Source organism: Camponotus floridanus, unplaced genomic scaffold (assembly GCF_003227725.1).
Source record: "Camponotus floridanus strain SB8 unplaced genomic scaffold, Cflo_v7.5 scaffold151, whole genome shotgun sequence".
Lineage (NCBI taxonomy): Eukaryota > Metazoa > Arthropoda > Insecta > Hymenoptera > Formicidae > Camponotus > Camponotus floridanus.
Window position 1 is genome coordinate 175,701 of NW_020229272.1, and position 16,339 is coordinate 192,039.

General features: G+C 26.2%; 2 protein-coding genes across 2 annotated transcripts; one reads left to right on the plus strand and one right to left on the minus strand.

Annotated features, from left to right (window-relative positions):
* Positions 1-454: 454 nt before the first annotated feature.
* LOC105249026 (probable ribosome production factor 1) lies at positions 455-3,758 on the minus strand. The gene is made up of 3 exons (XM_011254157.3): positions 2,997-3,758; positions 1,028-1,292; positions 455-725 (listed from the first exon to the last, which is right to left on the minus strand). The coding sequence occupies exons 1-3, from the start codon at positions 3,589-3,591 to the stop codon at positions 548-550; spliced, it is 1,038 nt and encodes a 345-aa protein (XP_011252459.1). The 5' UTR covers positions 3,592-3,758; the 3' UTR covers positions 455-547.
* Positions 3,759-10,251: 6,493 nt separating this feature from the next.
* Positions 10,252-16,012, plus strand: LOC105249027 (cytochrome P450 4C1). The gene is given in 9 exon segments (XM_025406689.1): positions 10,252-10,267; positions 11,094-11,163; positions 11,490-11,616; positions 11,692-11,758; positions 12,085-12,179; positions 13,431-13,499; positions 14,630-14,807; positions 15,550-15,726; positions 15,804-16,012. Coding segments are annotated over 9 exon segments (1,008 nt in total).
* Positions 16,013-16,339: the final 327 nt, after the last annotated feature.

Sequence of the window (16,339 nt, forward strand, 5' to 3'; positions counted from 1 at the left end):
GTGCAAAATTTAAATAAAGTTAAATATTAAAGAATTATTAAAATAAAATCTATTCTTTACAAAATATACATTTATTTTAGTTTATATTATTTTCGACTTAAATAAAATATTATAAATAAAATATTTTAGAATTTGAGTAAAATATTTTACTATAGTCTTTCTTAAGAGAAATTCTATAATAATATAAATAATGTATTTCAAATTTTGTAAACATTTTGGTTCTGAGAGATGAAAACGATGATACGAAAGAGTAAAAGGAAGAAAAATCTTTAAATTATAACTGATATCTTGAAGTATATACATATACTTTACGAACATTTTAGAACAATTGTTCCAGAAATATAATTATCTAAGAGACAAAATCTGACACATATAATCAGACTTCTCAAACAATTAGATATTCTATTTTCTTAAGTACTGTTTTTTAGTAAATATATCCATACTTTTATGTAAAGAAATTAATAAAGTTTATTTCATGTATAATTGTGATCAAATTTTACGACAAAACGTTTCTTCCATTAATAATTTACTTAATTTCATACAAAATTTACAAGAAGAATTTTCTTCTGCTTGTTTCCATATCGTGTCTACGACCCTGTATAATCCATTCATAATCCCCATATTTACTGTCAAACGTTCCATGTTGCAATGATCTTAACTTCAAAGTAAATCGTGGACCCAATTCTCGTAATCTTGGTTTTCCTGTCTTAAGATTAAATTCGTACCTGTAAATATTGATTCACATTAAATTATATAACACAGTTTACAATGATATCAATCTTCATCAAAATTCTTTTAAATCTTATGACATAAAAATTATTGCAATTAATAGTAAAATATAAAGCTTATATATGTAAATATATATATAATTACACATATGCCTACAATATTATTCAAGAGAATTATTTTATATAAATGCTTAAACTTTAATAAAATTTTATAAGATTATGTATATAAACTTGACTCAATATTGTAATGAAATTTATAATATCCATCAAGGATTAAAAATAGCTGTTATAAAATTCACCTATGATGTCTGAAAAATATATAATCTCTTTGATTATGAAATGTCACAGCTCTTCTTCCTTTAAATTCTGGTTGATAATGAAATAATGCTCCCAGCATTCTAGCAATAGTAAATCCTAAACGTGTAGAAAAGTTATTTAGAATAACTTCTGGCCTATGTTCTGTGATTTCCTTGTGATTACGCTTCAATTCTGTTGTTATTTTGACATTACTGAGCTTAAAGTGCGCAGTAGGACCATCTGGCAGGTGAATGATTAACATTCCATCTAACAAATGTTAAGGAAAATTTTTTTAAGATTAAAACTTAAATTACACTTGTTATTTTACATTTTATGTAATATATATATATATATATATATATATATATATATATATATATACAGGGTGTCCTAAAAATCTCGGACCGGTCGAATATTTCATAAACTATGCACTTTAGAAAGAAATGTTTCAGACAAAAGTTGTATGGCTTGAAGAGGGCCATCAGATAATAGCAATGATTTGACCTTGGAGAGTCATTTGAAGGTGACGTAAAGGTTACTTCAATTTCTTAAATGGTACCCTCTATTTTTTATTACATATTCGTGTAGCTTATCTCGAGAGCTTTCCAAAACACTATAATAAAGTATTACTTCATTGAGTACTTTTCGAGTTATGAGGCTTGAAATCATTTCTTAATTTTGTAAATCATAAAATATCTAGTAAAATATTCATTTTTCGATTATCTTACCTTAATACTTTTATGTACAAAATAATGAGAGGAATCAATTAGTGTAAAGAAAACACATAGTTGTTTAAAAAAAAAATATGTAATTGTTGCAAATTACATATTTTTTTTCTTAAAAACAACTGTTTTTTCTATATACTAATTGATTCCTCTCATTATTTTGTACATAAAAGTATTAAGGTAAGATAATCGAAAAATGAATATTTTACAAGATATTTTATGGTTTATGTAAAATTAAGAAATGATTTTAAGCCTCATAATTCGGAAAGTACTTAATGAAAACTAACTTAATTATAGTGTTTTGGAAAGCTCTCGACGTGAGCTACCAGAATATTTAATAAAAAATAGGAAGTTTCATGTAAGAAATTGACGGTGATCTTCACGTGACTTTCAAATGACTCTCCCATGTCAAATCATTGCCACTATCTGATGGTCCCCTTCAAGCCATACAACTTTTGTCTGAAACATTTCTTTCTAAAGTGCATAGTTTATTAAATATTCGATCGGTTCGGGACTTTTGGGACACCCTGTATGTGTATATATATATATATATATATACACATACACACACACACACACATGCGTTCCAGCCAGACTTTGAGATGTTATAGGAAATTTAATCCTGAACAAAAAATTTCTTATAAACAAGGATCAAAAAATGCTTCCTTAAGAAGTCTTATCGCGCAAAAACCTCTGATGAAGGAAGAGCAAAAGGTGTAAAGAAAATGAAACTGAATAAATTTCTTGAAAAAAACGATAAAAATAAAAATCTTTTTCTTTTATGAAAATAAAATAATTTTTTTTTAACTAACTTTTATTTTATTTTCATAAAAGAAAAAGATTTTTATTTTTTATTTTTATCGTTTTTTTTAAAGAAATTTATTTAGTTTTTCTTTTCACCTTTTGCTCTTCCTTCATCAGAGGTTTTTGAGCGATAACTTCTTAAGGAAGCATTTTTCGACCCATGTTTATAGGAAATTTTTTGTTCAGAATTAAATTTTCTATAAGATCTTAAAGTCTGGCTGGAATGTTCGAGGCCATCCTGTATATAGAAAGAACTTATTAATTCTTTACGAAGATAAACAATTAAATAAATCATTTCAGCAGCTCTCTGAAAAATTCTAGAGTTTCAAATAATTGTCTATCAGTTTGTCTATATAAAATTTATCTGTATGTATAATAGTCTATTTTCATAAAAAGAAACTTTATACATTAGAATATTAATATAACATTATTTCAAGGATACTTGGTTTGCACTGATCTTCATTAACAATTACTATATCTGTAAAGTTCTTGGCAACAGCGCTTTTCACCATCTTCTTAACACCGGAACGATTTCTATATAGCGAGAGGGAGTTAGGTATTATCCTTGTGAGCTCTCTGCCAAAAATTCTCGTTTTTCTGTTAGGATTGTCTGCGTATGTAATGAGAACCTTGGGCTCATAATCCTGTCTGTAGTAGGCAGCAAATTCGTCATGCTCACATTCAACTTTAAGTTCCTGATTCGTTTCATCATTCAAATCATTGGATACAATCATAGTCTCATCTTTCTCTCGCAAGCTCTCTATAGTGTGCGGTACTTGTTTTGGAGCACCTTCTTGTATCCTTGCCTTTTTGGCCGCTTTTTTCGCCTTCATTTTCTCCTTCATCAGTTGCTGGCATTTTTTATATCTTACAGCTTTGCATTTAATATCATTAAAATTATTATGGGAAGGTAGCAGAACCTCTGACGTTTTACTTGCCGAGGTGCTCTGTTCATCTTGGCCCTTATTATTCGTCTCATCAACATCTTCTTTAGGTCGACTTAGAGGATTTCTTCGTAAATTATTTTTTACCTTCATAGTATCTTTTTAATAAAATTGTAGCACTTTTATTCACTTTCAAACTGTTTTCCCTTATTTCCTTCGAAGACCTCGTGCAGATTCAGTAATTCCAAGCGTAGATTTTTCTGACGCATGCGCACTAGTGAATTTAGGCTGCATTTCAATATTCACTGCCAGTACTGAAAATCTATAGTTTACGTGATGTATGTACACTATAGATTTTCAGTACTGGCAATGAATATTGGAACACAGTGTTTTTTAAGGCCGGGTCTACAATAGATAAGTTAAGTCTTAAGCCTTAGGCCCGTTCTACAATGAGTCGTAAGTCGTAAGTCGTAGACTAATTGATCAATTATTTCAAAAATAATCAACCATGATTGGACAATTTGCCTATGACTTACGATTCATTGTAGAATGGGCCTTAAGAAATTGACCAATCACAGTCGAGTATTCTCTCCATACTCGATTGTGATTGGTCAATTTCTTAGGCCCGTTCCAACAGTGGCCAGTTAGCTTAACTAGTAGTTAAGTAATGATGCCAACCACTGAAACAAAATTCGGTAAGCTAGGTTAGATTTTGACAGGGGTTGCATTTTCGCAAAATATATAAGTGAAATATTGAAAATTTATAAATTTTGTAAGTAAATGTATATTTTCAATATTTCACTTATGTATATTTTGCAAAAATGCAACTTGTGTATATTTATGCAACTTGTGTACACTTATGTATATTTTGCAAAAATGCAACCGGGCCTTAGGCCCAGTTCCACAATCCAGTTTAAGTAGTGAATGGACCAATCAGGTCCCAGTTTAACGTATTAAACTCGGATTAACTCGAATTGTGGAACCGGGGCTTAATCGGATCTTTGATCGGACTGACCAGTGGTACTCAGCGATAGACTTCCTAAATTTCCCTAGACTAATCCGGATCAATGATGTGTCTCTGAAGTAATCGAATTAGATTAACAACTTATTCTTATTTTATAGAAAACACCTTATTCCAGTAAAATACATTTGCTTATTAATTTATATTTGATAAATAAAGATATATTAATTAAAAGAATAATAAAGTATCTTCTATAACTTCTTATGATGTTTTTCACAATGGGTGTGTTTCGGGGTCGCATCGCTACAGTAGCGCTACTGTAGCGCTACATAAGCGTGTTTCACGTTATTAAAGCGCCCTCTATCGTTTTCGTGGATACATAAAGGTCATTCTACAATGGCCGTAGCTAGAGAACCTCTAGGAGAGAGAATGGACAACTGATCATGTGACATGTGATCAAGCTTTTTCATGATTGGCTGGCAGAAAATGTATCAATTTTAGCTATTGCGACGCCAATGCAAAATATGATGCCACATAAATAGGTTAATATATGTGTGTCATGTGTGTCCTATTTGTGTGTCATCATATTTTGCATTGGCGTCGCAATAGCTAAAATTGATACATTTTCTGCCAGCCAATCATGAAAAAGCTTGATCAGTTGTCCATTCTCTCTCCTAGAGGTTCTCTAGCCGTAGCATAAGGTTATAAGATTCAAGAAATTGACCAATCATAGTCAAGTATTAAGAGAATACTCGACTGTGATTGGTCAATTTTTTGAGTCTTACGCCTTACAACCTTATACTACGGCCATTGTAGAATGGCCTAAAGCAATATTCTGATTGGTTCTTCAGCTTACGTTTACGTTTTATGTTTATGGTTATGGCAATTCATGTGCGAAAGCCTTTAAAGGCTATAGCACACACTTTCCATAAGACATGACAGTAAGGTTTCGACCAATCGCGTTGCTCAATTTGGCCGTCCGTAACCAAATTGAGCAACGTGATTGGTCGAAACGTTATTGTTATGTCTTATGGAAAGTGTGTGCTATAGCCTTTAAGCTAACTGGCCACTGTTGGACCGGGCCTTAGATTTTATATGCTAAGGAAACAGAAAATTACTAAAAACTTAAGCATAAGAAAAATTTCAACCGGTTGAAATTTTTCTTATGCTTAAGTTTGCTTGTTGTACTCATCTAGCACAATCATCTGGCACAAGAGAAAAAAAATTAAAAATATAAAATTTTTTTCACTCCCACTACTTTTTATTAAATATTTAATCAAACTTTATAATTACCTATATTTTTTTATCTGTTTATCCTTTCTAATTATGAGGACCATATAACACAGTTGATAGAAATTCAATTAATGCTATAAAAAATTATTTATGTAGTATTATTGTTTTTAACTTTACACATTTTTTTAGCTAAATGGAATAAGATAACAAAGTTTGCTTAACGGCACAATACGGCACAAACTTATGCCAATTTATTAAAAAAAATTAAACTCGACTGGGACAAAGTGCAGGGCTAGTAATTTTTTTTTTCTCGAATATAGTTCAAGTTATTGAGCTGCGGTTTGCGGCACAAATTAGCACAAACATAGCACAATACAGCACAATCAATAAAACTTCAAAATTCAAAAAGTGCGGGGCGCCGCAAATTTCGTTTTTTTCAATTTTCCAAAACAATGGTTAAAATTATTAAACTACGGTTTGCGGCACAAATCAGCACAAACGTAGCACAATGCAGTACAATTAACAAAAATATAAAATTCAAAAAGTGCTGGGCTAACTTCACACAGGTACACGTCTAACCGCGTGCTTATGCCAGATCTTTTGAATATTTTAATTAGTCTGTTCAATTTATTGCGTTCTCTCTCTATCTTCTTACGTGTTTCGATCCAATCTTTATCACATTCAATCAAACACCTGTATATATATTTGACTCAGAAAGCTATAATATATATCTAAAAAAGCGAGAACGAAAGCGAAAAAGAAAGAAAAATATTACAAAATATTTATTTAACATAAAATATTTGTTGATCTTAATTGCAGTTCTGTCATCAATACATCGAAAGTTTCGATTAACCACGCATATCGTTAATGTCGAGCGCGGCTAATACGTAGAACTAAAATGAAGATACTTTTCTTATATAATATAAATCAAACTCAAGCTATTTATTAAGCTTTTTAAAAACTTAATCGGTTCAGTCGTTATTGAAATCCGATAATTCTATAAGGTCTTAAATATTCGAATATACACACAAATGAGATAATAATAATTTTTCTTCAAGATACTAATAAAATTTTCTTCAAGATCAATTAATAAATATTCTTCAACTAATAAAAATTCTTCTTTAACTAATAAAAATTACAAAAAATTTGGAAATGAAAATAAGGCTTAATAATATTATTCTACCAAGTAGTAATTTTTAATTTGAAAAATATATCTAGTTGTGCATATAGAAACTATTTTAAATTACCACACTTCTTTCTAATTATAATAATTAACAATCATAATCTCTAATGTGTAAACAGTAAAATATTAAACTTTAGCAATTAACTTTAGAAGGACAAAAATTACAAAGTCTTATCTTTATTATAAATTGTAAATTCTAAAGCCATGTAAATATTTATTTGAATATACATTTAAAATATGAGCTCTCTCTCTTTTTCTATTTTTCTTCTTCTCTCTTTCCCTCTCTTTGTCTTCTCTTACATTTAATAATTTAAACATTTTATAAAATAAAGATTCAAACTTATTTTTATTTTTATTTAATCTTTTAAATGTAATTTTACTGGATTAATTTGATTTTTGTAGCAAAGAGCATACATAGAAAAATAAATATGTGTTAAATAAATAAACAATAGAATTTTGTTCAATTAGATTATCACTGCTCATAGTATTTTTCTTTGATAGTGAAAGTGTTCTTTCCATACACATGTATTTCTTTCATTTGGTTTTTTACTATTAATCAAGGCAAGAATTGATTGAGGATTGAGAATGCTGTTTTCCATAGATTTCTCCTACCTGTTAGACTGGTTTATTAGATATTATTAAGGCTAGCTAGGTTTTAGTGGTATTTTGTTGACAGCATGAAGGCTAGCTGGTTTTTATAGTATTTTGTTGATAGCATAAATAATAAACATATTGAGGTTGTGGAAAAATACAAGTTACAATTTATTTATGCGTCAATGCTATATTTTTATATAATTGCATTGACATATATCAGTGACACATATAAATAAATTATAACATGTACTTTTCCATAAACATCGATATGTTTTTTATTTATGCTATCAACAAGATTCTAGCTAGCCTTATTATTACATATATATAAATCGGTCTCTATTCTAAGAGACAGGGGAAATCTATGAAAAACGGAAATATTTCAAATGCATAAATTTTTATCTTGATTAATAGTAGAAAATCAAATATCTCTTAAACAAAACATTTACGGGCACATCTTTAGAAGAAAATTTTTTCTTGAAATCCCCTAAAATTAAATTTTAAATTAGGACATTTAATCCTGAAACACCCTGTATATATAAACATACATATACACATGTAATATAATATAATCCTAAAAAACAAGAGAGAGAGAGAGAGAGAGAGAGAGAGAGAGAGAGAGAGACGAAGAGACGAAGAGAGAAAACTAAAAGTAAGATTTCTGTTGATTAATATTTTCATTTCATATTTATCTTTTTTTAAAATGACTTGAATTTTATTGAAAGATTTGAATTTTAAAAATAATTTTAAAAAATAGGAAAGTGAAAATTATCATTTAATATATAACATCAAAATTATTATTGTGTAGAACGTTATAAAAGTATTACATTTTAAGTCAAAACTTATTTAATTTTTATCTTTTTTTAAACGGAAAAGTTTTAAAATCTTTTATGTGAAACTTGATATTTTAAGATAAATTATGCCTTTACTTTCAAATCGAAAGGACGCATTATGTAAATAGTGTTTACTTATTAGAGTATGATTGGGTGGGGAAAACATAATAAAAGCCATAACATTCCATAACATCTACGGGATGGTAACATTAGTGTATAACCATATTTTCACTTTGCTGTTACAATTTTTCAATAATGTCATTTGTAAGTGTTGTGTTAATTGCATTGGTAGGTATCGTCATAAGTTATTTAATCTTGAATTATTATCATCGACGATCTTCTATTAAAACGGTAAACACGCTGTCTGGACCGAGAGCATTTCCGTTTATTGGAAGTGCTTATTATTTTCTTCGGCGGAGTTCTAATGGTAATAACAAAAAGATAAAAATATTTACCCGAAAATTAATTATCGTTAATATTGTATTAATTTAAAATAATAAAATGTTCATAAATTATTTTATATAATAAATCAAAAACCATATTTTAGAGTTTTTGGATGTTATAATTAAACTGACGGAAAATTATCCGTCTCCATTTAAACTTTGGATGGCCAACAAGTTATTTATTATAATACATGAAGCAGATCAAATGCAGGTAGAAAAATAGTGCCGTATATTTCATGAAAATATAAACTTATATTTATGGGGAAAATATGTTCCAAATAAATAAATATTTCATATTTTTTTATATAATAATTAATATAACAATAATTTATCACTAATCTAAATGATTTCCTATACTATATGAGTAACTTAAATCTCAAGTTATACATGTCCGAGAAATAACAATTTGAAAAATAAAAAAGCTTTTTGTATTTGTTTTTACCATAACTACACATAAGGATAATTAGAAATTTAACTATGTGATCTGATTAACCTTGATAATAGATGAATTCAGTATAGTTATACTGATCGCATTATTTGTATCTCAAATCTGTTAAAACTCGATAATAAGTTTAGATAAAATTGTATAATTTGCCATCTGAACTACTCATACTTAATTGTCAAAATGACACAACAAATATATATCGAAATATTTCACATTACATTATAGGTAATTTTGCAAAACATTGTAGAGAAAAATATAATATATAAATTTATTGAACCAGCATTCGGCAAAGGATTGCTTACAGCATCTGGTAAGATATTTTTTGTATAATAAAATTTAAAATAACTTCTAATTAGGGCTCCTATCCGTTCAATTTTTCTCAGATTTGCTTGAGTTTTTCGAATATCCGAGAATATTTAGGAGGATTTTTTAAAGTACTTCAGATTTTGAGCACTTTTTATCCAAGCATGACTGCACGGAATATTGTCGTTCCAGAACGTCGGTCGGAATCATTGGCAGCAGAAAAAATATTATAATAATTATTCTTATTAAAAATTCTCAACAGTAATGACTATTAATAGTATTAATGATTATATTAATAATTCAAAATATAAAAAATTAAAGATTCAAAATATAAAATATTCTATCATTTTTATCACTTTATCAGCAGTTGTATAATAATTTTGCATTATAAATTATTAGTGTTCGGATTTCAATCTGAAATCTTTTAATCTTAAGATTAATAAAATTATAACATAAAAATTAAAAATAGTAGTTTTTATATTTTATTTGCATTCCAGTTATATAATATTTTTATTTACAATTCGATACCAATATGACAAATTTAAAATTATTAATAATTAAATTTCTAACAACATTTTCTAATATCATTATTTTTTTTATATATTATATATTTTTTTTTTTTATTATATCTTCTTATAATACTTATTTCAGAATTGACGTGGATTAAATATCGAAAAATAATAGCTGCGAATTTTAGTACAATTGCATTACGAAAGACTTTTGATGTATTTGTCGAACAATCTTTAATGTTGACACATGAGTTAGAAAAAATTGGACTAAATAGGAAGAAAATCATTCACAATCATATATCAAAATATGCTATGAATACTGCCTGTGGTAAGATTAAATATTTTTATTCATTTATAAAATGTTTGCATATCTGTTACAGTTAAAATTAAAAAAAAAATAAAAAATTTACAAGAGCTGAAGAAAGAAAACGGATTAACAGTACATAGTATTTATATTATATATCTTCTAAATTAAATAATGTTAAATAAAGGTGATATAAAGATAAAATTGCAAAGAGTAATAAATTGTCATAATTATAATAATTTAACAATAGCAGAATTAGATTTATTTCATTCGAATTGGTTGTGTTGATCATAAGTTTGCGTGTTAATCAAAGTTATAGCATAATGATTCGTATAAAAAATTTATTTTTTCAAGAAAATCTGAAAAAAGTTGCCAAAATACACGACCATGTTCAAAAAATTATTTCCAAGGAATTGTTAGTACAAAACAACATTATTTCATTGTCTACGCAAATCTGTTTTTTGTAGAAAAAATTATGATATAAAAAAATGTACAATTGAGAATAAATATTATTTAAACTTATATATCTTTCTTGCAAAAATAATAATATCAAAAATAATAATGTAAAAATTATAAAAATTTAATAAAATAATACAAAAAGAAATTTTAGGCTATTGTTTACTCATATTATATATACAATATTATATTTCTTATTTAGATTTAATAAAAAAATAATGAAACAAGTACAATCTTATGTAGTTAATTGTCACTTTCAGGAATTTTGTAACGGAACATTTATTTTCTGCTTAAACATTTCCTATCACATTTGTTTAGTAAATATGTAAATTAATATTACTAATAAATTTATAATTAATATCTTAATTAGTTTATTTTTCATGACATTATAAAGGCATACTAACGAACATTAAACCGGAGTCTTTATCCAATGAAATCGATCAATGTCTCGAAGTATTTGAGAGGTAAAATAATTTTAACTCTAATTTCTTATTGTAATGTGTATATGTAAATCATAATAATAAATCTATTTAAAAAATAACTTATAAATTTTTTAACAGATTGCACTTTTGAAAGAATTTCTTTAATTTCATTCAATATATTTCTTTCATTAAATTATATTTCTAGTTAAATATTTATAAATAATATTGTTGATGTATAACTAAGAGAATAATATTTGCTTCTTAGTTATTTTATTCGTAAAATTTAATAATTACGATTAGTTAAATGTGTGCTTATATCATATAAATGCTTATATAATATAAAATATTTTAAAAGAAAAATCTTTTAGCGTGAGAAAAACTTTTAAATCAAGAGTGCGAAATGTATTCTTATATCCTAATTTGATATTCAATCTCACTGCTGTGGGACGAGAGCAGCGAAAGAGCGTAAACTGTTTACATTCTTTTACAAATAAGGTAAGCGCGAATATTAATAACTAATTAATTTAATTATATACATGTATATTAACTACATAATTTATTATTACATAGATAATACAACAGCACACATATGCATTAAATACACAGAATACCAACATTGAATCTGGAACGTCGAATCGTAAGTTTTTATCCATGTTTTATTTGTATGTTTTTATGTTATAGTGCAAGATTCTTAAATTGTAAAAATAACTTTTTTTCCAAAACCTAAAATACTATTGTACAAAGTGTTTGTTTCAATTATTAAAACTATTAAAATGCCTAATTTTGATCATTGCTAAAGATATTTTTCTTTTTCTAAATTTATTTTCAATATTAATTCTCAAAGTGACACATTTAATCCTACTATTATAAAATTTAGATACTAATTTTATAAATTAATAAATTGATAACCAATTTTATATACACATGCAGAAAATTTTACATTTTATTTTTTATATGATACAGATAAAACAATTCTTGACATTCTATTAGAAATGTCTTATAAAGACAAGTACCCGCAAGACATGATACATGATAATCTAATTACGATAATGTTAGAGGTATGTATTAGGGGTCCCTAAAGTATTTTTATATAATTTCTATATAATTATATTGTATATAAATGAAAATAGTTTATTACATTAAATATAAAAAGGCGAGGAAGAATTGGACTAATAAGAATCGAGTCTAACAAAATAAACGTACTTATTTTGTGTTGAAATTCTCTTTAATAATAATGTTTTGGATTTTTGTGAATCATCTTCAGCATGCAAAAATAAATAATATATTGTAATAATACAATTAATATTATTTAACTTTGGCATTCCAACTAATTTTATTATATGGCCTACCAGTAATTTCAAGGCAGTTTTGTGGTACCTTTAGTGAACATTAAAAAATGTTATTCTATCAAATAAAAAATTTTACTATTGTCACTACTGTATCATGAATAATTTCATTATAATCGACTGACAAATAAATATTATAAATAATTTTATTATAAGATGCATATCGCCGTAGCAGCGCGTATAGAATGCAAATGATTAATATAAATAAGAAACAGAAAGAGAATTGAATACAGTGTTGATAACATAAATCGCCTTATATATGTATTTTTTTAATATACAATATGTTCTATTTTTTTCCGGACATTTTAGAGATGTAGTGATCAAAATATAATTTTATCTTATACTGATATGAACAAATTGCGTTCCTTCATTAAATACATAAAAATCTTCTCCTTAAATAATTAAATAAAAATGTGGTGTATATTATATTAACCAATCGGATAGATTATTAAAAACGTGCATCAATAGCATCATAATAATATTAATAAAAGTAGTTTGCGTCCAATTACGAATATAAATTAATCACGAGTTTTAATGAGAAATAACGTTTTTAAATAAGAAATTAATAATATAAATATTTGTTATTTATTAAGCGTCAGAAAAATAGTTTCAATAGACAAACAGATAAAATTCAAATGTTTTGCACTCTATATCCACACATGTTTATTTTTCCCTCCTCTTCGTATGCAATTTAATGGTTTATCTTGGTTTGTTTATATCTAATTCTTTGTCAGCTTGTTATTCACTTCATCTGCTGTAGAAAGGCCCAAAGAAAGAATCGAAACTATTATTAAACTAAAATTATTATTAAAGAAAACTTTTACACAATATAAATGCATTTATTTACTGTGCTCGACTCTTATTAGTTCTATTTCTTTTCGATTTATTATATTCAATATTTTAGAGCTTTTTTTTGTTTTAACTTGTTTATTGTAATCAATAAATGAAATATTTATCTTTTAGGCTTTCGACACAATAGCTGTTACGGTAGATTTTGCAATCTTTATGTTAGCAAATTTTCCAGAGATACAAGTACGTATTTATTAAATTTACACACATTACTCACATTAATTTATTCATAATAAGCAAAATGTGCAAATGATAGCCCGACGAGTAAGCCAGAAAGGATACAGAAATTGATTATAATGTAATTGTAATTTGTACGCGTAACTTCAAAGTTCATGAACATGCATTGTTACATAGAGGAGAGAAGTAGTAGCCAAATTTTATACTCCGATTAATGCCAGCTCTTGGAGAAATCCTTTAATTGTAAAATCCGCATTGGGGATTTCGAATAATTGTCACATCAGTTTTTTATCGCTGAAATGCCGACTAGTAGATAAAAATCGAACGCTTTCTACTCCTCTTCTCCATATAATACAATACATGCCTATGATTTCGAGTATAGATCAAATCAAAGATTTCACGTATAGATCAAATAATTAACGCTTATCTTTATTATCGGACTATTCTCGTACGATTCTTTATGGCAAATATTTTTTTAAACAATAATCGAGAAAACTCTTTTTCAGAATATCTTTTTAAACAATAATCGAGAAAACTCTTTCTCAGTAAATTCAATTATATCTTTTTAAAAAATTCTTTTTCAAAATATCTTTTTAAACAATAATCGAGCAAACTTTTCAAAATATCTTTTTAAACAATAATCGAGAAAACTCTTTTTCAGTAAATTCAATAATATTCACTCAAATTATAACTTGTTTAAAATTTTTTTTAAATATATTATTATATGCATTATGAAGTAATTTCTATTACTGAGGTTAATAGAATCATATATATTAAATTGCTTTGTTCACATTGTAACTTAAATTTAGTTTGTATAAACGTTTTTCTTTTTTAAAGTAACTACGCTTATAACTTATAACACAAGTGAGCAAACAAAAAGTGACGTCATATACTTATTGCAAATTCGTTTAAATAAGAATTTAGTGTTTTAATTAAATTAAAAATTTTAATAAAGCCATAAAATGTCTACATTGACGTTTATCATTATTTTGATATCAAAATACGAATCTGTAAATGTAATTAATAAAATTACATAAGTGAGATTAATCAAATTGTCTCTCTTATAATTTATACATATTAAATATATTTATATTTATACATAATTAAATGTATATCTTATTAATTTCATATAATAGGAAAAAGCATATAAAGAATTATGGGAAATTTATGAGACGCAAACTCCAAAATGTGCCCCAATTAAATACGAAGATTTACAACATATGAATTACTTAGATTGCGTCATTAAAGAAACTATGAGATTATTTCCTGCTGTTCCTTTAATTGGGCGATATCTAACAAAGGATGTAAAAATAGGTTTGTTTTTAAATATAATTATCTTGTTATTTTATGTGTGTGTGTGTGTGTTATTATGCATAATTATTATTATTATATTATATATAACTTAAACGCACAAAATCATAGTTTTTAAAAGATAATTACAAATATATATACAATTTTATTATTAGTAATTATGTGTTTATTTCATTTTTATATATGAAAATAAGAAAAGTAAACATAGAAAAGTAATAATATATATATATATATATATATATATTTTATTATATTGATATTTTTCTCTTTCTGCAATTAAATCATAGAATTTATTTCGATTATGAATTATGAGCAAAATAAAAAAAATCTGAAAAAAGCACATGAGTCTTTTTTGTTAAACTGAAGATAAAAATTATAAAATTAAAAGGAACTGTTATGTTTAAAACAACATTAATATCTTTTAGAAAAACTAAATCTTAAAAACTAAATCTTTTAAAATAAAAAATACTAAATTTTAAATTGATCAAAGCTCTCAATAATTCTCAATAAAAAAGAACTTAAAAGATCATTTTAATTTTTAATATAAAATATTGTTTGTTCAATTTTGTATAAAATTATATACCTGTCTATGAAATGAAAGAACATAAGACGATTTAAATTATATTCCTATTGCTTCATTTATAACTATTCATTATAAGCTATTTATTATTTTTCTAATAATTTATAATTTCTAGTGTTTTCTAACTTTATTATAATAGCATTAAATATAAGCATATATGTTTAGGAGAGTTTATTTTGCCAAAGGACACTGAAATTGTTTTGGCAATACTGGCTCTACACCGAAATGAAAAATATTGGCCCGATCCGTTGATATTTGACCCGGAAAGATTCCTCCCTGAGAAAATAGGAACATCTTATAAGTATTACATGCCATTTAGTTATGGTCCCAGAAATTGTATAGGTAAGCATGAATAAATCACATAAAACGTACATCATAATAAAAAATTTACTTCAATATACCTAACAAGTTTTTTGCAGGTATGAGATATGCAATGATTGCAATGAAAATTCTCTTAGCAATTTTGATAAGAACATTTGTATTCAAAGTCGAGAAAAGTATTCAGATAAATGCAATAAAATTAGATATGGCTATAACACTATGTACTGTTAAACCTATAGAAGTCATTATTGAAAAACGAGAATTACATTAAAATAATATAAGAATATGTTTATTGAAAGACAATTGATATTTTTTGTATAATGTGTTGTTTTTGTATACATAGTGTAGCATAACAAGCGAGGAAAAAATAATCTAAAGATAAGCCACAATTTATACATAATATGATTGAAATTAAATGTAACCCACACAGCACAAAACTCAACAAATACCTTTCAGAGACCTTCGCAAAGTGTTACAAAAAAGATCTCAAAAATGTCTTATATACATCTTAGATACGTGAAAATGTCTGCTATTTTGTTACAAATACGTTTGTGAAAGGTTGCACAAACATTTCCTAGAGATTTTGCAAACGTCTCTGTAATTTTTTGCAAAACATTTTAATTACATTGCATAA